At 38.0% G+C, this 25244-nt stretch overlaps 1 protein-coding gene and 1 pseudogene across 1 annotated transcript; one reads left to right on the forward strand and one right to left on the reverse strand.

The window, feature by feature from the left end:
* The first annotated feature begins 466 nt into the window (after window positions 1–466).
* On the forward strand, window positions 467–4021 carry LOC132124658 (M-phase phosphoprotein 6-like; annotated as a pseudogene).
* A 2178-nt stretch (window positions 4022–6199) lies between these two features.
* LOC132124644 (estradiol 17-beta-dehydrogenase 2-like) lies at window positions 6200–25095 on the reverse strand. Its single transcript, XM_059535760.1, has 5 exons — window positions 23758–25095; window positions 22050–22262; window positions 20299–20484; window positions 20019–20156; window positions 6200–6667 (listed from the first exon to the last, which is right to left on the reverse strand). Exons 1-5 carry the CDS (start codon window positions 24020–24022, stop codon window positions 6318–6320), a joined length of 1152 nt encoding a protein of 383 aa, XP_059391743.1. The 5' UTR covers window positions 24023–25095; the 3' UTR covers window positions 6200–6317.
* Window positions 25096–25244: the final 149 nt, after the last annotated feature.

The raw sequence follows: 25244 nt of genomic DNA on the forward strand, positions 1-25244 counted from the left end.
TGAGCGTTGTTATTGTTAACTAAAACTAAAACCTTAAATGAAAACTTTAAATTGGTTTTTGTTTACTGAAATATCTGTTTTGTTAACTGAAAGTTGGGTTAGTCTTGATTTTTTTTAGTGTAATAACTTTCTAAATCCCATATCAACCTCGATCAATTAAATAATACAAGGATACACATAAAACATATTTTATAAAAATTATTTTAATTATTTCAAATATAAAATTGGTAAAATTAATCTTCAATTATTATAACTGACTATTATAAGTATTTAAAGGGGGAAGGTTACAATAAAAACATTACTTTTTGCATACAATATGATGTTAAATCCACTTGTAAATTGTAAATCCCCAATAAGAAAAAGCATGACAATTCCGTTGTTTTCGAGGCATATGTCACAACATCTATTTATATATTTAGAATCCTTCCTAAATGTTTTTAGTGATGCACTTCGAGAAATAATATGGCATCACTGGAGAACAGAGGGTTAATGTTGCTCATCAGACATGAGTAATCGAGAAACAAAATAAAAAAAACGTAATACTAAATATTACTGTATTAAAGTATAACACCGGTACTTTATAAAGTTTTAAACTACTGTTGCATAAATACAGTATTACACGACTAGATTTATAATATAAATAATGAATCTACCGATTTGTTCGATCTGTGTTGTGCGACTAATCGAGTCTTGCTCATGTTTCGACAGCGCCTGCGCAGACTTCACGTGGACCAGTATTTATTTAGCCTCTAGGCTACGTGTAGTTATGCTGCCCATGTGGAACATATTACTAAAATAAAAGCTCTTCATATCTGTTTGTTCACATTATAACGCGTAGTTTCGCTTTTGTCTGAAAAAATGGTGAAGGATGCTGCAGCGAAACTGTCCAAAAATGTCCTGCGGATGAAGGTGAGAAGCTTTTGATTCTTGCAGAAATCAAATATTTCTGGACTTCCAAGGAGGATGTCATCCAGTGGTGAACCTTTGACTTAAGATTTGATCAGAAATGTTTTGTTTTGAGTGTCGTGATGTAAGTCACGTGCTGCAGTGAATAGTGAGTGATGAGTCTGGTGACAGCTCTCTTTGTATCTGTCTGTGGTGCTGTCTGTCTGTTTCTGTCTGTCTGTCTCTCTGTGTTTGTGTGTTTCTGTCTGTCTGTCTGTCTGTTTCTGTCTGTCTGTCTCTGTGTGTCTGTCTGTATGTCTGTGGTGCTGTCTCTCTGTGTTTGTGTGTGTCTGTCTGTCTGTCTGTCTGTCTCTCTGTGTTTGTGTGTTTCTGTCTGTCTGTCTGTCTGTCTGTCTCTCTGTGTTTGTGTGTTTCTGTCTGTCTGTCTGTCTGTCTGTCTCTCTTTGTTTGTGTGTTTCTGTCTGTCTGTCTGTCTGTCTGTGGTGCTGTCTCTCTGTGTTTGTGTGTTTCTGTCTGTCTGTCTGTCTGTTTCTGTCTGTCTGTCTATCTGTGTTTGTGTGTTTCTGTCTGTCTGTCTGTCTGTCTGTGGTGCTGTCTCTCTGTGTTTGTGTGTTTTTGTCTGTCTGTCTGTCTCTCTGTGTTTGTGTGTTTCTGTCTGTGGTGCTGTCTCTCTGTGTTTGTGTGTTTCTGTCTGTCTGTCTGTCTGTCTGTCTCTGTGTGTCTGTCTGTCTGTGGTGCTGTCTCTCTGTGTTTGTGTTTCTGTCTGTGTTTGTGTGTTTCTGTCTGTCTGTCTCTCTGTGTGTCTTTCTGTCTGTGTTTGTGTCTGTGTGTCTGTCTGTCTGTCTGTGTTGGTTTGTGTCTGTCTGTCTGTCTGTCTGTCTGTGTTTGTGTCTGTCTGTCTGCCTGTCTGTCTGTCTCTCTGTGTTTCTGTCTGGCTGTGTTTGTGTGTTTCTGTCTGTCTGTCTGTCTGTCTCTGTGTTTCTGTCTGTCTGTCTCTCTGTGTTTCTGTCTGTCTGTCTCTCTGTGTTTCTGTCTGTCTGTCTCTCTGTGTTTCTGTCTGTCTGTCTCTCTGTGTTTCTGTCTGGCTGTGTTTGTGTGTTTCTGTCTGTCTGTCTGTCTCTGTGTTTCTGTCTGTCTGTCTGTGTTTGTGTCTGTCTGTCTCTCTGTGTTTCTGTCTGTCTCTCTGTGTTTCTGTCTGGCTGTGTTTGTGTGTTTCTGTCTGTGTTTGTGTCTGTCTGTCTCTCTGTGTTTCTGTCTGTCTGTCTCTCTGTGTTTCTGTCTGGCTGTCTCTCTGTGTTTCTGTCTGGCTGTGTTTGTGTGTTTCTGTCTGGCTGTGTTTGTGTGTTTCTGTCTGTCTGTCTGTCTCTGTGTTTCTGTCTGTCTGTCTGTGTTTGTGTCTGTCTGTCTGTCTGTCTGTCTGTGTTTGTGTCTGTCTGTCTGTGTTTGTGTCTGTCTGTCTGTCTGTCTGTCTGTGTTTGTGTCTGTCTGTCTGTCTGTGTTTGTGTCTGTCTGTGTTTGTTTGTGTCTGTCTGTCTGTCTGTTTTTGTGTCTGTCTGTCTGTCTGTCTGTTTTTGTGTCTGTCTGTCTGTGTGTGTCTGTGGTGCTGTATGTCTGTAGTTCATGCAGCGAGGTTTGGACGCAGAGCTGAAGAAGCAGCTGGATGAGGAGGAGAAGAGGATCATCAGTGATGAGCACTGGCTCCTGGACCTTCCTGAGCTCAAGGCCAAAGAGTGAGACCTTTGGCTAATGTCATTGTGTGACACATATCTATAGAAGCCCATGTCTGCCACATAAGAAAATGAAAAAAATGCTTTGGTAAATTATGACCAAAAAAAGATTGTCAAAATTGTGACTTTCATTCATTTAAAATCATGAGATACTAAGTCATGGTTAAGAGTTTAAAAAGTGAATTATGATTTACATATAATTATTATGCAAAAGGCCAAAACTGACAAAAAAATAAAATAATGTTTTTAACATTGAGACCAATTATCCAATTTTGGATTAGTATGTCATAATTTGTACTTTTTATGTTAATTTTGATTTGCCAGTGCATGATTGTTTTACCTTGTTTGGTGAAAATCTGCTTCCATAAAACATCTACATTTAAGAGAGCTTTTTACAAAATTAAGTTTGCAGAGTGTGTTTAAATGAAAGGTATAATTCTTTAACGTTTTTCTATTTTTAGTCTTATTCAAATAAATAAATATGAGTCAATGGAGAATCTGTTTGTAGACTAGAATCTTTTATTTGTTTGTAATGCAGTGACATTCAGCCATTATTATATGTGAGCTCTAAGTAACCAGATATCTATAATCCTACACACATGATGTGTCAGTGCCATCTTGTCATGCATTATTTATTAAAAAAAATAACTAGGTATTTTTCTTTTTATTAGAAACCATATCATCGAGGAGAGAAGTACCATTCCATGTGAGGATTTGGTTTATGGCAGAATGTCATTCAGAGGCTTCAATCCTGAAGTTGAGGTAACTTTATGAAATATGAGACCATAAGTTTGCTTCCAGTTTACTAATTAAGCATGATTTTAAAACGTGAATTGGATTTAAGCCAGAAGAATTCTGAACACTCATTTTATTTAGATACTTGCTCATAAATGGTGTTAATTTTTAACCAGTCAGGATCACAGATTTGTATGTGTTTGATTCGCAACCTGGAATCTGAAGTATTTGAGATGATTAATCTTATGATTTCTGTAACTTTGAGCTCTGAACACATTGACCACCAAACTCTCTTGTAGAAGTTAATGTTACTAATGAACACACACAAAGAGGAAGAGGACGACAGTGTGAGCAGAATAGAAACTGACATAACAGATGAAGAGATGGCCAGAAGATGAGGGGGAAGTGATCTCATTGTACAGGAACCAAAGACGTTGACTGTTATCTGCTTTTTCTGCAGATATGAAAGCTTGGTTGAGAGTATGAGGAAAAAGTTTGCCAAGAAAAGAAATCTCTCCACAATTACTAAGAGTGAAGAGGACATCAACTGCAATGTTGCTAATAATCAGCTTAAAAAAGTGTTCCTGAAACCTCAGGACTGAGACGTTTTAATCACACAACTGCGCACTTTAAGTCTTCTTTTGTTTAGTTTTTTTATGCATTGGACTTTTTTTATGTTTTTTTTTCTGTTTAATGATGACATGATTTTTTTAAATACCAGTATTTTATGGAAAGGGTACAAGCATATGGATTTGTTTGAACATCCTTCGACTTTATGTATAATTTTTCACAATTTTCAAAAATTTACCATCCTAAAAAAAAAAATTTGTAAATCCATGGATGTAATGACCAATGCTTTAAAAATGTCTGAGAACTCAATTATGGCTTTATAACGCCAATATTAGTGAAATTCTGCTGATATATCTATTGTCAACTGTATAGCAGTGCAGTCTCTTTCAAACCTAGCTTTCTAACCTTTTGCAAAATCTTTCGCCCATGAAAATTGCAGAACCATCTTAAATGTGACTGTACTTTCATGGTAGACTGTTGCTATGATATTTGCTTGCCAAAATTGTTCAAAGACAATAAAAAAAAAGAAAAGTGGGCCACTTTTTGTAAAACATGTAATTTTAGATACATAGATTTATTTTCTTTTATTAAACAACTGAAAGAACATGTGCTGACATTACATTTGATGAAATTTTAATATCAGAATATTTAGAAATCAGAATATTGATTAAAAAGTCTACAATATATTAAAGATGTGAGTGTGATATAACACAAGCAACAACGAATATCAGATCAGATAACATCATTTTCTAGAACTAACTTCTAGGCTAAAGTCATACTGAACAGCTGTTCATATTTGGAATTGAAACACACATATGTCTCCTGCATTTATTCCATTGCTAATGAGAAAGAGCTGATTGAAATATGGAAATGTATACATTTCCGCTTATTCCCATCTAGAAAACACACTCTGTGTTGAGATTCCTTCAGTCACATGACCACACAGAAAACAAGGACCTCTTTGGTCTGATCTTGTGTGGAAAACTATTATTCTTGAGCTCTGGAATAGTACTATTCTAAAAAAACACTAGCTTTCCATATATTTTTGTATTCTATCTATTTATTTCCTTTTAATTTATTATACAATAAGCAAAAAAGACCTCTAACACTAGTTTGCTCTATTCCTTTTCTATTCTGTTTTTTTACTATAATAAAAAATAAAAACCTTGCTACGTGTACTGTGTTAACCTAACTGAGACTTGTTATAGCACTTATATATCATTGTTCTTTTGTTGATTTTGATTGCTTCCATTGTCCTCATTTGTAAGCCGCTTTTCTGCTAAATGGTTAAATCTAAAGGTAATAAAAAGTGCAATCCTGTGTGATATGACAGTGGCATGCCACTATTCCCAGAGCAGTCAGAGCCTGGTTCGACACCCATTCGAGAAGGATGTCTCTTTTCCTTGCCCCTTACTCCCCTTTCCTCAACCCCATTGAGTCTTGAGATGGAAGGTTTTTGATCATCATCCCTCCAGATGTCCCTCCTGGATGCTGTATGCCAAGACATTACAGCTGAACAATACCAGGAAGGATAAGCCATACCAAAAGATTCTTCCCAAGAAGCCTTGCCAGAGAAGATACCAGGTGTGATGTGGATGAGAACATGTGGCCAAATGCAGAAGACCCAGGCAGATTAGATTGCATTTATTTATTCATTCTGTGGATTTTCCTGTTTGTATATTTTGTATTTTCACATACAGTAATACTGTAAATGACAGCTTTATTGTACATATTTTTTTGGTTTTCTTGCATTCATAAACTGTTCATTCTATAAAGCTACTGAGATGGGTCATTCAATTTTGCATTGAATTTCTGCAGCAAAATAAACAAAATACATGCATTTACTAAAACCCAAAAAGAAAAACAAACTGTAGTACAAAACACATACTATGACCAATGCAATTTACAGTATAAGATCAGACCTGACACCTGAAATAATGCATTTGATGTTAGTGTTTTTATGATATTGTGCTATGATTGACTAAATGTTTGTGTTAGAAGAGAACATGTGTTAGTGTTTTGGAATAATAATTTGATATTGAGACATGTTTGCAGTGTTTCAGTAGATGTAGTTTATTGTGTTAGTGTACTATTGTAATTTGAAAATAAGTGTTGGATTTTAGTTTGCAATGTGTGTTTTTGAGCATGAAATTAACTGTTTTGTCAGTTGTGTGTTGTAGGTGTGTTGGTGCATTAAGAGTGCAAAAAGGAAAATTGTTAGAAGTATTGAAAAAATGTCATAGTATATGTATTATTTAAAAGAAATAGTGTCCCTTTATTTAAAACCCATTGTTATGCTCTGAAAGTGTAAACCCATTGAGAACAGTACAATCAAACTTAAACAGTCTACTTTACCTGAATTCACCCTGAATGTGTGCATCAGCAAGCACAAGAATTCAAGACTTCTGCAGGTTGGGGATCACTGCTCATAAACATTTGTGAGAGGATTCTGTCTGACAGAGAGGTGGGACAGTGTCTGTAGAGCAATGGAAAAGCCCACGCTGAGGCCCCGGGGTAATAAAAGGCTTTTGGTCTCGGGGACAGTATTGCATGCTTTAAATCCTCCAGAAAGGGCCCTGTGTCTGCGCTTGATACTGAGGACATGTGGAGCAGCCGCTGCTGCATTGAGCGGATGTACTCTTCTCCATAAGATGCCATCGCTTCCGGAGACAAACCGCTGAGGACGTCCTCCTCAGCTCTATTCCACTGCTCTCTGCTGCCCAGAATATCTGGAACATGGGTTTTTGAAGACAAAATGATCGTTAATAAACCTGTATACAAAACCTGTATAATATTACATTTTAAAATGCTCCTGATCAGATTATTTATTTATTTATGGATTGCATAGTTACAAATTATTCTCACAACGGAAGTGTTGATTCTCCCTAATTCTAATTTATTGTCGTTAAAATGTTCCTTTCTACATAATTCTGATGTGCAATACTGAAAACAGTAAGTATTCACAACATAGAATGGCCATGTAAATGTCAAAATTACTTTTTTTGTCAGTCAAACCCCTTTGAACTAAAATATTTACTTGAAATCCCCCTGTGATTTAAAGTTTGGATTTTAATCATTTAAGATATTTACATGTTCTCTGATCAAATTGACATGCAGGGACTCAAATAAAGTGTTTCACATTTGGGTGTACAAGTGTTTTTAGTTTTTATTTTAAAATGGTTTACTCATTTTATTATACATTGTTATGAGGTTGAGCTTTTCATCAACTTCTAATAACTAAGTGCTAAAGGATTCTCTTAATAGCCAAACAAATCTGGGAATATCAGTGTAGAAATGAAAAAAAAACCCATGCCTTCTTAGAATGGAACCCAGAGGAAGCATGTACAGGGAAAAAAGGGAAGGTGCCAGTATTGAGCCTTGAGGGATGCCACATTTGAGAAGAGCAACAGAGGATGTGAAGTCACCTAGTTTGACAAAAAAATTGTGTTGGATAAAAATGATTGAAACTACTTAAGGACCGTACATTTTAGGCCCGAGTATTACTCTAATCTAGATATAAAAATAGAGTGGTCCACAGTGTCACATGCTGCTGATAAATCTAAGAGAACCAGGACCACAGAATCACCAGATTCGTTATCTAAAAGGATATCGTTTAACACTCTGAGAAGGGTCGTTTCAGTACTATGAGCAGATTTAAAACCAGATTGAAAAATTTCAGTAATATAATTAAGATTTAGAGAGAACTGCAGTTGGTCAAACAACATTTTTTCTAAAACCTTTGAAATAAATGGTAAAACAGAAATGGGACAGAAGTTATTCCGAATAGAAGGATCTAGTGAAGACTACTTGAGAGGCAGAGTGACAGTACCCACTTCGAGAGTAGCAGGAACAGCAGGCACTTACTGAAAAAAGACACCTATCCTGGCACGACACAGTCAACAATTAATTAAAAAAAAATTAGGATGTATAATGTCATAAGGACAAAACGATGGTTAAATATTAGCAATGATGTCTTTCAGTGATTGTAAAGAAATGGGTCAAAAATATCCCAAGAAACAGGATGAGGTCAAAAATGAGGTGGTCCAATATGGAGAGAACAGACTTTGGGTTTTAAATGAGAGATTTGATGACAAGGGTCTCAAAAAGCTTTCACATAAAGCATCGGAGGCAACAGGCACTGTGTTAACAGAAGCATTAATAACAACATAATTAATAACTGAAATCAGAACTTTAGGAGTAGCTTTTTTTATTAAATCAGAAAAATAAGTAGCCTTAGCAGACTTAGCTGTAGCTTTAAATTGTAAGCTTTTAAACAATCTTTAAACAACTGAAATGAAATGTGTAAATTATCTTTTTTCCATTTGCGCTCTGTCTTTCTACAAGCTTGTCGTAAGAGTCGAGTATCAGAATTTTGCCAAAGAACAGACTTAGATTTGTGCTTATAAGGCTTGAGTGGAGCAGTGACATCTAAAATATTCAGCCAGGCAGAATTTAGAAGATGTTGGTCAGCATCCAGGTCAGGTAGCGGTAGATCCAGAGATATATGAGAACAAGACTCCATAAAACACTGAAAAAATTTGACCCAAACTCATAGAAGAATAGAACCGAGACAGCATTACAGAATTTCTTAGTAAAGTGAGAAAGATTAGAAAGAGACATAGAAAATAAAATCGGATTACGGTCAGAGAGCAGGAAATCAGATATCTTAATATCAGAAACGGCAAACTCGTGAGAGAGTACAAGACCTAAAATAGGACCCTGAACATGAGTGGAGTCCTTTATCCATTGAACCAAACTAAAAGAGTCAATGAGATTGAGAAACTCCTTTGATAACAGGTTTGACTGACAGCATACATGGATATTAAAATTGTTGATCAATTCAGTAAATTGCTGTATGAAGTCCTTTGCTGAGTGAGGGGGACGGTAAATCGCCCCCAATAAACAGGACCATTCCAGTCAAGATAGAGGAGCTAAGCTTCAAAACTGGAAAACACATCTACTGAAACAGACCGACAATGCTCAAGAAAAGAGTCTTTTAAAATAGTTACTAGTCCACCCCCTTTCCTGTTCGGGCGGGGAGAATTAAAAAAAGGTGCAGTCAGCAAGAACCAATTCCAAAAAAGGAGTTAAATCACCAACCTTCGTCCAGGATTCAGTGATGAACATAAAATCCAGACTATGAGAAGTGAAGAAACAGTTTAGCAGAAAAGTCTTATTCACCAAAGATTGAGCGTTGATTAGAGACATTTTTGGTGGGGGAATCACCTCAGGAGAAAGCGATGCTCTGTTCAGGGAGCGCAGGCTACCGGGAATCACTCCGTTGCCTCAGCGACAGAGACAGATTCAAGGAAGGCCCCCCAAGGAGACAGGGGGAGAACAGGTCGAAGCCACCTGCAAGGCAAATCCAGTGACCTCAAGGCAACAAGGATGCAGCAGAATGACTCACAGGAAAGGCCAGACCAGAAGCCAGCCCAAAGGTGTGCCTTCAGTTTGATGGTAAGTGTATGGGGTCGTGTAATCAGTATGGCATGTCGATGTGGGCATGGAAGCCACAGTGAATCACTGTTTCTCTGGTTCGGCTGCCGGCACTGGTCTGTGCTTTCTGATGGATGATGCCACGGTAATTGTTCCTGTCTATGCTGCAAAAGAGGCTCTTGGTACATACCTGAGCTGCAAAATACTCCAAATGAAGACCAGCGGCATGGGGTACAAGTTCAAAGCAATCACATTATGCATTAACACAGACAGCATTCATGAAATTCCCATTTGCAGATCACATGCACACATAGACACACTCTCACCTATACAAACCCATTTTCTTTTTTCTTTTTTTATTGTTTCATATCATCTGCTCATTTTGTAAGTGTTTGATGTGGAACTGAGATGTGCTTAAAATTGCCAGAGACTGGTTGTGATTGGAATCAAATACGATCACAGGGAAAATTCAATGGATTTTCACAGAGAAATCCATTCTTGTTGAATGGATTTCCCTTTCTTTTTTTTTCTTTTTTTTTAATATTGGTTGTTATTTAAACCGTGCAAAATGTATGGTTATGTTGGGTCTATATTTTATGATGGGTTTTGCTGCTTGAAATTAAATTAGCACTTTGAGTAATGTTTCCTGGGTTTTGATTTGATTCATCTTCTTTCTGGTTTCCTTATTACTTACTGGTGGTTTTTATTGAGCTATCCATATTTAAGTACAATGACAGGGATTTAACCTTGTCAGGTACCCAAACTTAACACAAATAAATAAAACCTGGTAATGTGGGACGCCAGACGCAAAACCGTTACAGAATTGGCACCCAAAACAGGGACCATGAACTAAGATTGAACAGACATCTTAAGTAATAATTAAAGAAGCGACTGTTTATTACCTTTGAAGTCTGAAGGGAGTGGATCAAATTAAGTTTAATATATTTAACACGTGAACAGAATTTGAATAGTAAATATTTTTCTTTCTGTGATCTGAGCTGTTTTGATCCTCCAAACTGTGTAGTTGGGGATGTGCATGATCTCTTGAAATGTGTCTACTGTGAAAGTCAACTATAAAGCCCAAGTTAAAGAGCATTAAAATTTACTATTTTGCCCAAGTTTGTTATTTTTGTCCCAGTTTGAGATTTTTATCCCAAACAAAGACACACAGACCATTTACTATTTACTGATTTTTACTTTTACACTTCACACACTGACTAAAAGTCCCTGAAGTGGAAACTCGCAGCTGGCAGCCATCAGTCCCTATCATCTCACATGCATAGTATAAACCCCCAATTACAATCAAACTTCCCAACATGGAAAACAAGTGTAGGTTGTGTCATCCATTCTGACTGGCATCACTCCAGTGCAAAACCTCACATGGGATCTGAATGTAAATTACATGCATATTTGTACTATCCCGAGTAGTCTTCATCTGTGGGAAAACAGGAGTTACCACTGAAGTTATAAACACTTGGCAAAGGGATACAACAACTGAGCAAACAAGTACTAGGAGACTTGGACATGTTAAACAGGAGACCACAGTTTCAGAACTCACCAAATAGGTAAAATATAAGTTTGTTCAACATTAAATACAAATATTAACTGCCGTAGCTAAAATGGAGGATAATCAGAAACAGTTATTTAAGTGCACTTCCGATAACCAACAAAAGATGGAGATGGACTAAACTAAAGCCACAAAATGCTTGATCATAGATGGATTAAACAAAGGGGGGTCTATTGTTGTGTCTGAAGTGCATTTCTTTATCCAACAGCTTCAAGCAGAAGTATAACAGAGCCTCAAAGCCACTTCCAGAGTCTGAAATACAGTCAAGAGCAGCTCACAAAACAGTTTCATCAATGCAAAACCCAAATAGACTGCACCCAAATGTGCAGCAGCACTCAAAAGTTTCAGTTAGACCGGTCTAAAAATCTTCACGAATGGCAAAGCTGAAGTTCCACAAAGTCCTTTCAGGCAAGTCGTGCCACTCGGCCACTATCTTGGCAATGCCTCCGGGCAGCTATTTCAGAATAACAAGACCAGCTCCAGAGTTAGAACTGCACTTTCACTGGTCACCGGGACATAAAAACTGCATGTATAGGAACAGCAGTGAAATATGATAAAAATCGCTGAAAATTTTTGATGACTTTGCCCCAAAATAAGGTTTAAAACGCCCTTTTCCCCACAGGTTATACCTTTACTACGCATTCGCAAGGGTTCCTCAACTGTGCGCATACGTCAGTGGAACCAGACGATAGGCTTAAATGTTTCCCGGCTTGACTGTTAAAAGCAGATGATTGGCTTTCCAGCGGGAGGGGCGGGACATGTGCACACAACCGCCATCTTTGCCGTTACGGGTTTTCCTTATATAGTTGTATTGAGGATTGAGGAAGTGGCATGTCTCTTATAAACTGTCTGAGTTCCACTAGGTTGGATTAATGCTATGATTACGCTTCATGATCAGAGTTTTTCAGGGAGGGCAGTAGTCCTTACTTCAACGTCATTGACATATGCATCAGTCTTAGGACAGGAATTTATTTTCCTGAGTGGAATTCAGATTAATGTTGCTAAATTAAAATACTTTTTAAAAAGTACCCCTGAAATGGAATACTTCTGTCAACCAGGACAAGCTAACATTTCTGCAAGAAGAATCTTGTGTTCATCAAACTCCAAGCAGTGTACCAGATCTCAACAAAATATTTCACTTTTAGGCACCGTTCCACTACCTTGACCCACAGCAGTGTCACGAGAGACTGGCTGTACACTGACCAAGCCTTAATTAACCGAGCAATCGAGGAAGCAGCTTGAAATGTGAAAAAAGGACAAGTCATTTCAGTAGACACTTCAATGTCAATAAGCCTTTGATCACTTGAAATCTTATCTGTCTTCACCCCCAATTCTGGGAAATCCCAATCTTCAGTTGCCTTTCACTGTATATGCCATTGTAAGCGGCACTGGCTTAGGAATATCAAAAAAAGGAAGGTTGCCACTGACGCTCTTTCTCGAGTGCACCACCACCTTTGTGTAATATGTACACCAGTAGGAAAGTGGATTCAGAGTTTCCAATTTCCCATGAAAATATCTGGAACGAACAACATTGTGATCCTGTAATTAATAAAATCATCAAGCAGATAACGAATCCACTGAAAAGGAACTGTATGCAGTGCTTGAAGACAAGTTATACCATATCACTCACCTGTCAGATGGCAAAATCCAGCACCATGTTGTCATTCCTCGTAGTCTTATACCCACCACTGAGCGGACATCTTGGTGTCTTCAAAACATATAAGCAAGTGCAAGATGTTGCATATTGGCATGGTATGTGGACTGATGTAAAAATATGTCAAGAGTTACGCTTTACGTTAAAACCGTTAAATGCTTAAGAGTGTCAACAGTAAGCCCGTCGTTAACTAACCAATCATCACTTAAAGACCTGGTGAAATGTTTGGAGTAGATATACTGGGACCAAAGAGTTCCAAACAACATGAATACTCGTCTCAGTAGATTACTTCTCAAGATGGGTCGAGCTATTCCCCATGAGACATGCAACTTAACACAAATAAATAAAAATGATTTGGTAATGTAGGAAGCAAGGGGCACTACCATTAAAATAACCTATTACATTTCCAAAGTAACCTTCCCAACACTGACTATTAATACATGATTGCCTCACATGTTCCACATCACCATATTTCAACACATCACATCCACGTTAGTCTTAAATTGCCCTGTTCCAAACTTTTTTTTTTTTTTTGCAGTTTAGTATATTTTCAAAAAATACATTACATTCATAGATCATTTTCTACATATTATTAGTTTGTCAATTAAATTAGGATATGTCCCCACAACCTTCAAATTGGCTCTTATTAAGCCTATTTTATAAAAAAAAAATATTTATAATTATAATTACATATGAAGCCTAGATTAAAGACCCATCTCTATAACCTGGTTTACACATAATAAACTGTCACAATTCTGTAATTCAAATCTGTTAAAATATTGTTTGGCTGCATGAATTAGGTCAACCAGGACCAAGAACACTTCCCTTAACACCCAATGTCCTTGCTAGAAGAGAACTGGCCCCCCGACTGAGCCTGGTTTCTCCCAAGGTTTTTTTCTCCTTTTCTGTCACCGATGGTCACTTCGCTGAATCATCAATGAACTGACTTCAGATGGAAAATGAGACTTTTATTTATTGTCCTCTTGCATTATCGAAACTATTTTTTACAGCTGTTTTGACACAATCAATATTGTTGTCATTGTCATCTTGTCATTTACAAAGTAAAGATCATTTAAAGTGTTAATAAATGTGTTTTCAATGTAGTTCAAGGTAAAATTACATTTCAGATGAATCTTTTTTTTATTATTTTACCATACTGTTCCAGTTGTACAGCTCTGAAAAAAAAAATGTTCATTGTTTTGCATTCTTAGGGGCTGTTGACATCAAGGAATGATAACAATAACCATAAAGTTTTAATTATTGTTGTGATTCTGCACGAATCAGGAAGTCCAATGATAGTTAAAACAATAACGACCTGGCAACAATTTTGTTGGAATAACTTTCAGAATATTTTTTTTTTCAAGCCATTGAATGATAAAAACATGGATGGCCAATCAGAATTCACCTGGTTTTAGGAGATTGAGCATTTATTAACTACAGCACACTTACCATAAACTACATAATGTCTGTTGGTATTGGTGCTCAAATAGTTATTGGTGGTTTCCGGTTATGGCGCATGAGGAGTAGACGTGTGCGCGGTTCGCTCCCTAAACTTTTAAGTTTATCTCTTAAAAAACCTCAGCATTTTCGTTGACATCTGACAGCATTTGTTTTATAACAGTTTCGTGACTTCATTCGATCTTAGAATGTCCAAAGGAAGGGGAAAACAAGTCGATAAATACAGAGAAGGTGCCTCTTCGCCGGGTGTTAGCGTTACGCTAGCCGAGATCAGTGCTTTATACGATGACCTCAGAGCATCTATCGCCGCGGATTTCAAAGCATCTTTTGAAAGTTTGGCAACGAAGTTGGATAACATTCAGTCCACAGTGGCAGATCATGATCTTCGCATCGGGAATCTTGAAGCTACGTGTTCAGGGCTCCAGAAGGATAACGAGTGGCTTAAGGCTAAAGTCTCAGATCTCGAGAGCCGCAGCCGGCGCCAAAACATTCGAATCCTGGGCTTACCCGAGTCAATCGAAGGGCCGCGTCCGAGTACTTTTTTCTCCCAGCTTCTGGTCGATGTCCTCGGATCTCAGGTGTTAACCTCGCCGCCCGAGCTAGACAGAGCTCATCGCAGCCTCGCACCTAAACCAGCGCCTGGGCAGAGACCGCGACCCGCCATCTTGCGATTTTATCGTTTTCAAGTGAAGGACTTGGTCATCCGCGAGTCTCGCAAGAAGGGTGAGTTGATGTATGAAGGACACAAAATCCGTATCTGTGAGGATTACTTCCCCGAGGTTTTGAACTTCGCTCCGAGTATAAGGATGTGATGTCGTCATTGTACAAACGCGGACTAAAGCCTGCGCTTCTGTTCCCTGCTAGACTGCGAATTACTCTTCCAAACAGTGAGAAGAAATGGCTGGCTTCGGTCGCGGAAGCCAACAACTTCATCCAGAGCTTGGACTCATAGTAAATTGGACGGACTCTATTCTATTTTGAGCAGTTTTGATTTTTCGACGTTTTTTTTCCCCCCATTATTTTAAAGAATGGGTTGGTCGTCGGCCACGCGGGTTTGAGTCTGGACACTTGGCTAAACTGGCAAAGTTGATTCTTTTTCTCTTTCTTAAAATTTTCTAACTACAAGGACCCTTCAAATCTCATTTTATTTACAGTTTGCTTAAAAAAAAAAAGTGCAATTAGTTTAAAATTCTGATATACAGACAAACAGCTTTTAATTTTCAAATCAGACTCCATCATACTGCGATCAGGCTGCTTAATTTCAGTTTCTTGTTAAGGATAATGTGGGCTGTTTAGTGATTTTAACATTGTTAAACTTGACAGAGTTGTTTTATATTGAACTTGTTCACCACAAAGTCCCTGCTAGTTGAGTTAGCTTAATTAATACATGGTGTGCTAATTTTGGACAACTTGTTTTACTGTCCTTTTGCCCAAGTTATATAATTTTTTTTTTTAATTATTAAGTTTGCGTTTATATTTTACATTAGATTTGTTTTTGAAGATTGTCTGTCAGTAATTTCTGATAATCACTATTGAGGTTATGCACCTTTAAAGGGAGGACAAGGAGTTAGGAAACTTGTTATGGTAAAGTGGGCCCAGTTGCTGTTCTTGTCAGCTGGTGGGGTGGAGCGGGTGGGGGGGGGAGTGGTGGGTTGTTTTTGTTTTTTTGTCTCTGTCGTGTTTTTATTCTTATTTTTTCTTATATCTTTGTCAATCTGTGTGCAATCACTATGGCATTTTATATCCTTATATGCTACAAGCAAGGTGTACTATTGGCTGGGTTGTTTGTGGGGGGAGTTGGGCTCAGAAATCTTGTCATGTTCAGTGAATTAATTATTCACACCCATGATCAATAACAAGATGGCACCTCGTGGCGCACTGAAATTCACCAGCTGGAACGTCAAAGGACTGAATTCTCCGGTGAAACGAAATAAAGTTCTTAATTATTTGAACCAATTGAATACTAGCAAAGCGTTTATTCAGGAAACACACCTCAGGCCTGCAGACCATCTAAGTATTCGAAAGGGCTGGGTAGGCCAGCTCTACCACTCCAGTTTCCAGGATAGGTCCCGTGGGGTAGCTATTCTCATCCACAAATCAGTTCCTTTCTCCATTTCTGAGGTCATCTCGGACCCCAATGGGCGTTTTATTATTCTTAGAGGACAGATCAATGGAGTTCGTTTGATTTTGGCCAATGTGTATGGCCCTAACTGGGATGATGAGGCTTTTTTCAAAAAAGTTTTGTTTTCCCTCCCTGATTTGAACTCCAACCAACTAATTCTGGGTGGGGATTTTAACTGCTGCTTAGACCCTCTTCTAGACCGTTCCTCATCTAGGCCATGTGCACAGTCTAAGTCCAGTAGGACAATTCAGTTATTCATGGAGCAATATGCCGTTTCTGATGTTTGGCGGTTTTTTAATTGTAGCACAAAACAGTTTTCTTTTTTTCCCCTGTACATCATACTTTCTCCCACATTGATTACTTTCTTGTTGATAACAAATTGCTTCCAATGATTAGCTCATGTATCTATAATACTATTGTTATCTCAGACCATGCTGCGGTTACATTTGACCTTGCTTTACCGAGCCTTACAATGTCCCGGTCTCCGTGGCGTTTTAACTCTTTGCTTCTCAATGATTGTAATTTTATCTCTGTCATTAACGATCGTATTGACCTTTTTATTTCTACAAATGTTTCCCCTGATGTTTCATCTAAGACAATTTGGGAGGCATGCAAGGCTTATTTAAGGGGAGAAATAATTTCATATTCAGCTTATACGAGAAAAATAATGAATAAAGGAGAGCTAATCTTTTGAATACTTTGGCAGACCTCCAGTCTAAGTGTGTTAATTCTACAAACGCCGATGACTTTGTTAAATTTCTGACAACAAAGACAGAGTTTGACTTACTTACTACATATGAGGCCACTGAAGCTATACATAAAACTCGTTGCAATTATTATGAATTCGGTGATAAATCAAGTAAATTGCTTGCCCATCAGTTGCGTCAGTCTGCTGCTTCACATCTCATTACTCAAATTTCCACCTCTGGTGGGTCTTCAGTTAATCCACTAATTATCAATAATGAGTTCAGGAATTTTTATTCCTCGTTATATATTTCGGAAAGCATAGCTGAAGTAGCCCAATTCGATAGTTTTTTCAATTCCTTCAATATGCCTTGCATTGATCCTGATATCTCCTCAAATTTGACAGGCCCTCTTACATTGAATGAAATTAAGTCTGCTCTTAGTCTAATGCAGAATGGCAAATGCCCAGGGCCGGATGGCTTCCCTGCCGAATTTTTCAAGACATTTTCTGACAAATTATCACCTCTTTTACTTAACATGTTCAATGAGTCTTACAGCTCAGGTATTCTTCCTCATTCCCTACGGCAGGCTATCATTTCTCTTATTCTTAAAAAAGATAAAGATCCTTCTCAGTGCAGCAATTATCGCCCCATCTCCTTACTTTGTTCAGATGTAAAATTATTAGCTGAGGTCCTAGCAAGACGCCTGGAGGTGGTCCTTCCAACTTTAATTTCTACTGACCAAACAGGCTTTATTAAAAATAGACATTCTTTTCATAATATTAGACGCCTTTTAAATATTCTCTATTCTTCTTCTTTAAATGAAATACCAGAGTTAGTTATTTCCATGGATGCTGAGAAGGCGTTTGACAGGGTCGAGTGGCACTATTTGTTTTATACACTGAAGAAATTTGGCTTTCCTGATCAGTTTATATCTTGGATTAGGCTTTTATATACATCTCCCTTGGCCTGTGTTCGAACTAATAATAACTATTCTGAGTATTTCTCCCTTGGTCGCGGGACGAGACAGGGTTGCCCACTTTCTCCCCTTTTGTTTGCAATATCCATTGAGCCTTTGGCAATTGCTCTAAGATCCAGTGCGATGGCTGGCATTCAAAGGGGAGGGTTGGAGCATAAGCTATCTTTGTATGCAGATGATCTTCTCTTATATGTCTGGCACTTCAATTCCCCTTGTACTTGATTTGCTAATGGATTTTGGCCTAATCTCAGGCTATAAGTTAAATTTTAGTAAAAGTTAATTAATGCCCGTTAACACAGCTGCCTTGAATTATCCATTAGCTTCCCTACCTTTTAGGTCTTCCTTACAAAGTTTTAGATATTTGGGCATAAATGTGACAAAGAACTTTTCAGACTTATTTGATCAAAATTTTGTCCCACTGCTTAATCGTCTATCTCAGGATTTTAATCGTTGGTCTCTCCTTCCTATATCCATGATCGGGAGGGTTAATTGTATTAAGATGAGCGTGCTCCCTAAATTTTTATATTTATTTCAGTGTATTCCTATCTTTATTCCAAAGTCTTTTTTTGTTACACTAGACAGCTCTATTTCTAGTTTTCTTTGGAATAAAAAAACCCCAAAGATTCGGAAAGGCATTCTGCAGAAGACAAAACAATTAGGTGGTCTAGCTCTTCCTAATTTTCTAATATATTATTGGGCAGCAAATATACGCACCACTCTTTACTGGTTCCAGCCAAGCAGCTCTGTCAACTCCCCATCCTGGCTGCATATTGAGAATGCTTCATGTAAATCATCTTCCCTGGCGGCTCTTTTATGCCTCCCATATACATTGTCCCCAATGAAATATTCAAATAATATAATTGTTAAAAACAGTCTTAAAATCTGGACCCAATTTTTGCGACATTTTGCTCTTCATAATACCCCTCTGTTATCCCCAATACATTCTAACCCATTGTTTTACCCCTCCATTTTAGACCGTGCTTACACCTCTTGGAGAGACCTTGGATTGGTTTCTATTGCTGACCTTTACATCGATGGAGTTTTTGCCTCTTTTGAACAGTTGACTTCTCAGTTTAATATTTCCAAAAAACATTTTTTCAGTTATTTACAAATTCGTGATTTTGTACAGAAAAAATTTGTCAACTTTCCAAATGCACCTCTCCCTTCAGATTTAGACACCATTCTGGGTGTGGATCCTTGTACTAAAGGTTCAATTTGTAAATTAGGGAATACAATTGTTCATTTGCAGTCTTCCTCTGATAATTTACGCCTTGTCTGGTCCCAAGACATCGGTACTGAGATTAGCGAGGAGACATGGGGGGCAGTCCTGAACAGGGTTTACTCCTCATCCCTCTGCGCACGTCACAGGCTCATACAGTGCAAGGTGGTTCATAGAGCCCACTGGTCGAAGACCAGGTTAGCACGCATTAACCCGTCTATTGACTCGGAGTGTGACAGGTGTCATTCTGGTTCAGCCACTTTAATTCACATGTTCTGGTCCTGCCCTGCCCTGTCTTCCTTTTGGAGACCAATTTTTGTCTCATTGTCAGCCATTACCTCGGCAGATATCCCACTCTGTCCAGTCACAGCTTTATTTGGGGTTCTCTTGCCTGGCCATTCTTTGCCTTTGTGACTCTTTTAGCTAGGCGTTTAATTCTATTGAATTGGAAAAGCCCTCACCCTCCATCTTACACTCGCTGGATAAGAGATGTTCTTTATTTTATGAAACTGGAGAAAATTAGGTACTCTCTTCACCGACCTAGCACCATTTTCATCAAGCTTTGGCAACCCCTTTGTGAACATATCAAAACTCTCCAGCTTGACCCTGCTCTTTGTGTGTGATCCCCTTGTCTCTCCCCATATCTGTCACCAGTCTAGATGTTAATACTAATTTTGTATTGCCTGGCCAGTACACTGCTATGTTTAATGTTACTGTATGTGATTGTACTGTATTCTAAGTTATTTATTTTATTCTATTTGTTTTGAGGGGAAAATAATTCTCAGTGCATCTTCTTTCTGTAATGTTTTGTGTATTTTCATTTTCCCCTGTTTCTGTAAATGTTGTAATTTCTATTTATTTATTTTTTATTATTATTATTTGTTTTTATAATTGTTTAAAGTATATAAATAAATCATAAAAAAAAAAAATAGTTATTGGTGTGAAAGTGCTTTTATTCTCACTTGTTTTGAAAGCTCCAGGTTGAATGATGATGACTTTGACTCCCCAGCGTGAGAGTTCCTGTCTAATCGCTCCACTGAAAGAGATCAGTGCTGCTTTAGACGCCCCATATCCTGCGAATCCAGGAAGTGGAACTTCTCCTGAAGGAAACCAATGATTGATTTCAAAGCTGTTAGTGTTTATTGGTATTTTATACTCCTTAATGTAACTAAGATGTATGTTTTGTAAGAGACTTTTCAGTACCTGAGGTCTACAAAACTGCATGTTTTCAAAAACGTTTACCTGCCATACTGGATATACTGATGAGTCGTCCTTTCGATTGCCGTATCAGAGGCAGAAAGACTTGTGTCATTTCCACACTACCAATAAAATTCACATCTAAGCATTTTTTATACATTTTAATTGGCAGAATTTCTCCATCACACATGTATCCCAGCACTCCAGCGTTGTTCACTAGTGCCCAGAGTCCTGCCCATTGACAAGTCATAAAAAATAACATGAATTCACTAGTTCGGATCTATACTACTACACAGTAACATTTCTTCATGATTGTTAGTTAAACTTACTGCCACTATGAGAGAGGTTGCCAGGGCATTGTTATGGGGTTGCTACAGTGTTCTGAGTGATTTATAGCTTGTTGCTAAGCAGTTTTTTTGGGGGGTGTCCTGGGTTGTTATAGGCCCTAGATTATGCAGTTTCTTTGCCATTCTGATTACTATTCTACTATGTGGTTGCTAGGGGTTTTTTTTGGACAGTTGCAAGAATGTGTTTCTAAATGGTTGCTTGAGTGCTGTGGGATGTTGCTTTGCAATCGCTAGGATGCTCCTTGTGATTGCTATGCATTCACTAGGGTTTTTAGGGTGTGATTATTATGTGGAGTTACTAGGGTTGACGCACTGTTTTTCTAATTAATGCTGTACAGTTGCTTTGACACAATCTGTATTGTTAAAAGCGCTAGACAAATAATGGTGACTTGACTCAACTATGTGTCTAGATGTTACTGAATCATTGTTAAATGGTTACCAGTGTTCTTAAGGTTATTGCTAGTTTTTCCAAGTCGCTAGGGTTCTGAGTAGTTGCTAAGTGGTTGCTAGGATGTTCTGGGGTGTAGCAAAGTGATTAAGTGGGTATTTGCTAAGGTGGTGTTCTGTGTAATTGCTAAGATGTTGCCAAAAGGCTGTTTGAGTGTTCTGAGGGTTCGTAGGCAGTCATTCTAGTGTTATTTGTGGTTTTTAGCATTTCCATGTGATTGCTATGCAGATTCTAAGCATCTTGTTATCTCCGGAGCACCTTTATCATTTAGTTTGTGCAAAGACATGCATTCGCCTCTTGTTATTTACACTACATGTGCAATTTAGTGGTGTATGTCTAAACAGGCAGTGATGTAGAATCGGTCGGCAGGGCTAAACAGGCGGTGATGTAGAAGCAGGCGTTGATCATCTTCTGTGGAGGCGGTGCTTATCCACACTATTACATCATAGAGTAGAACATTCCAAAAGCTGTTGTTTTGAGAGACTGCCTTCAATATAAGCTGCTTTTAGACTAAAGAGTATAACTTAAGTTCTGAAACTTGCATAATGTTTTTAGTAGTACAGTGACCTGATGTCAAAATATCATAGGATTTTGATTTCTCAGTTCATGAGCTCTTTAAGGTGTTGCTGTTAAGTAACAACTAATGTATCCTGGGTGATGAGGTGCGAGGATATTACTAAGTGGGTGTTCTGGGAAGTTGCTATTTGATTGCTACAATTTTCCATATTATTGCTAAGATGTTTCTGAGTGGTAACTAAGGTATTTTGGCTGGTTACTAGGGCTTTTTAAGCAGATGCTTTGCTGTTGCTTAAGTGTTTTATATAGTTGCTAGGATATTGCTAAGTGGTGTTCTGGGTAGCTGCTGTGCAGTTGCTAAAAATTGGTTTTAAAAGGTATTCATTCATTCATTTTAAATCCAAAGACTCTAGTCTTTATGAGATTGTAGTCTCTAGATATGGTTCAGATCTCTTGTTCAGTGTAAGTCAGTGAGGTTTTCTCACCTGTTTCACCTGTTTGGCTCTGGATGTACTGGCGTGCCTGTGTGATCTGGCTGCTGTTGGTGATGTCTAACTGTAGGACGGTGAGGTTTGGTGATTCAGCTTTCTTAAGCTCCAGAGCTCCAGGACTGAGTTCATCCAGAACTCCTGCAAACACCCTCATCCCTGCGCTGTCTAAAAACTTGGCCAGATCATTACCAAAACCCGAATCACAACCTATGAGACAAACACAAGTTCAGTTTAGATGCACATCCACAATTCCAATGCATTATGGGTAGTATTGGGTAGCCATTATTGAAAGCATCTATATAATAATGCAGCAGTTTATATTTGTTCATTTCATTCTGTACAGAAGCCAGTCTGTGTCAAGTTACATGCAGCATCACGTTCTTATAGAAACCAGTGCAGTTAACCTTACTGAGAAAAGTTAAAAGTGCAAGGTTTAGATGGATGGCAGAGAAATATAAATGTACTGGTTCAAACATGTTCACATTTCATTGCTTAAAAACTATTTTGGGACCAATTATATTGTATGTACAGTGACATGTTTTAATGATTATTTAAGGCTTAGTTCACCCGAGGATGAAAATTTGTTCATCTTCTTCTGTCCTCACCCTTGAAGCATCCTATGTGACTTTCTTCTTTCAAAATAATCCAATCTGTGGTATATTAAAAATTGTCCTCGCTCTTCTAAGCCTTTCAATGGGGGTAAGTGGGTATTTGTTCTCAACAGTCCAGAAGACGTGAAATAAAGCACATCTGTAATAAAACGTCCCTCACACGGTTCCGGGGGGTGAATAAAGGCCCCCTGTATCGAATCCATGTGTTTTTGTAAGATAAAAATCCAGATTTCAAACGTAATAAACATTTTTTTTTCTAACACCTGCTGACTGCTGATGCAGAAGACGTGCAGGCGGATGGAAGACGTATGCGTCTGGTTCGCTTCTATGAAATGTAAATGAAATGAAAAAAAGTGTTTATTACATTAGAAACCTAGATATTTATCTTACAAAAACGTATGGATTCGCTTCAGGGGGCCTTTAGTCACCCCCCCTGAGCCGTGTGAGGGACATTTTATTACAGATGCGTGCACTTTATTTCACGTCTTCTGAACTGTTGGAAACAAACTCCTGCTTACCTCACTGAAAGGCTTGGAAGAGCAAGGACAATATTTTATATAACTCGGATTGGATTATTCTGAAATTAGAAAGTCACATACACCTAGGATGCTACGAGGGTGAGTAGAAGATGGACAAATTTTCATCCTCTGGTGAACTAACCCTGTAAGAACCTTTACCCCCAAAATCATATTATTAAAATACTGTATTAACTGCTTTATTTATTTTTTTAATATCGGCCTAAAGGCATTAGATTTTTTTTTATTATTATTTATATATACTGTTATTTATACTGTAAATGCTGACAACATTACTGTATAGATTTTTTGACTGGAAATACGCACTGGAAATTTGTGAGGAATATCATAAAACAATGTCACAATGCAAAAAAAAAAAATATATATATACTAAAATTAAGCATAATTTCTTAATACAAGCTGTAATTTCTTATTTTATATCTAACTCTTGATTTAGTTATTGTTTTTGAGAGGTTTAATGAGATACACCCTTCTAGAATCAGTGAAACACAATTAATATATATTTAGATTCATAATATATACAAATGCACAGAAGGAAACAGGATAGTGTCTTACCTGTGATCAGTACCGCCTTGCTTTGGGTAGGCAACGTGACCCCTTCTCTCCCTACATAGTGGATGACACTGCACAGCACACTCACAAGGCCTACTTTTAGAGCACTTGAATGGACCAAATAGCTCAACGTGACTCCCGGAACCAGAAGCAGCACCAACCACCACACTGACCGACCCTCAACAACCTGCAGAAGCAGGAGCCCAACACAGACTACCACCAGCAGATCGTACAGAAACCCCAAACAGCCTTCTACAAGCCCCTCCATTTCTACAGCAGGCACAAGAATGAAGCAGCCAATGCTATCAGGAGATCTAGAAAGGCGCCTGTGAGATTATTGAGCTCAGCTGGTTTGTTGAATCTTGCAGGTTTTATGCTTCACACTGCACAGAGTCATGAATGCCGCCCTCCACCAGTGCATATCATATTTTGTATATTTAGGCATGTGTAAACGTGCCTACGGCTGTAGAAAAATTGGGCTGGAGGTGAATTATATAATTTTATTAAATAAAACGCTCATTTTGAGATACAAGCTGCTACATTGAAACAAATGAAAAACTATACAATAAAAAGATATGGATGACAAAATGTAATGTGCTTTTAACACCATAATTGGATGCATTAGTCTGATTAACTACAAAGGTGCACTCGTTGGCTCAAATGTCTACTGGCCTGACAGCATTTCAATCAACATTTGGATCTACTTTCATAACCACCAAGCTGTAGTATCAAGTTCATGTAATTCGAGATGCATTTCAGACAGAAAATAGATTCAAGTTTCCAGGTAAACTGATTTTTGTTTGATTTGGTAATACATTCATTTCAGGTAACTGTGACTTTGTTTCTAGCTCTGTATCTTTTGTCTGGAACATTCACGCCAAACACATATAACCCTAACTATATCCATTATAGTTAGCCCAATCAGTAACGTAATATAAAGTTATGCCAATATTATGCTAACATTGTTCAATCACACACCCCAATCCCTAAAACCCAATGTTGATAGGAATGTTGTTCCATTACCAAAAAGGTGGTCAAACAATGAAAACATCCTACTTGCAAACACATGGTTTGTATACAATAGTTGTCCAGTTAGCATGTTTGCTAATTCAGGGAGAAATTCCTCTTCAACTCAAAATATTGTGCCTAAGTAACATGCTTGATATAGATGAGGTCCCAGCACAAGAGGTGGTGTCAAAACAGGCCAGGTTTGCAAAACAGGTTATGGAACATAAGAAAAACAAGCTTTTACTTATTGTGTGGGCAAATAATGGTAGGGAGTAACCTGATTTTATGAAATGCAGCAGAAACGTACATGGGCATAGCATGAATGACTTTCAGTTAAAGAGAAAGGAGGTGGAAAAAGGGGGATCCTCTAAACCCGCTTGTGCAACCAATTGGGGATCTGGATCATGTGCTGGTTCATGTAATAAACACTTTATTTGTCGTCTTTGAGTAAATTTTGCTGAACAAAAAGAACATGCAGCCAG

Source organism: Carassius carassius, chromosome 43, assembly GCF_963082965.1.
Source record: "Carassius carassius chromosome 43, fCarCar2.1, whole genome shotgun sequence".
Classification (NCBI taxonomy): Eukaryota; Metazoa; Chordata; class Actinopteri; order Cypriniformes; family Cyprinidae; genus Carassius; species Carassius carassius.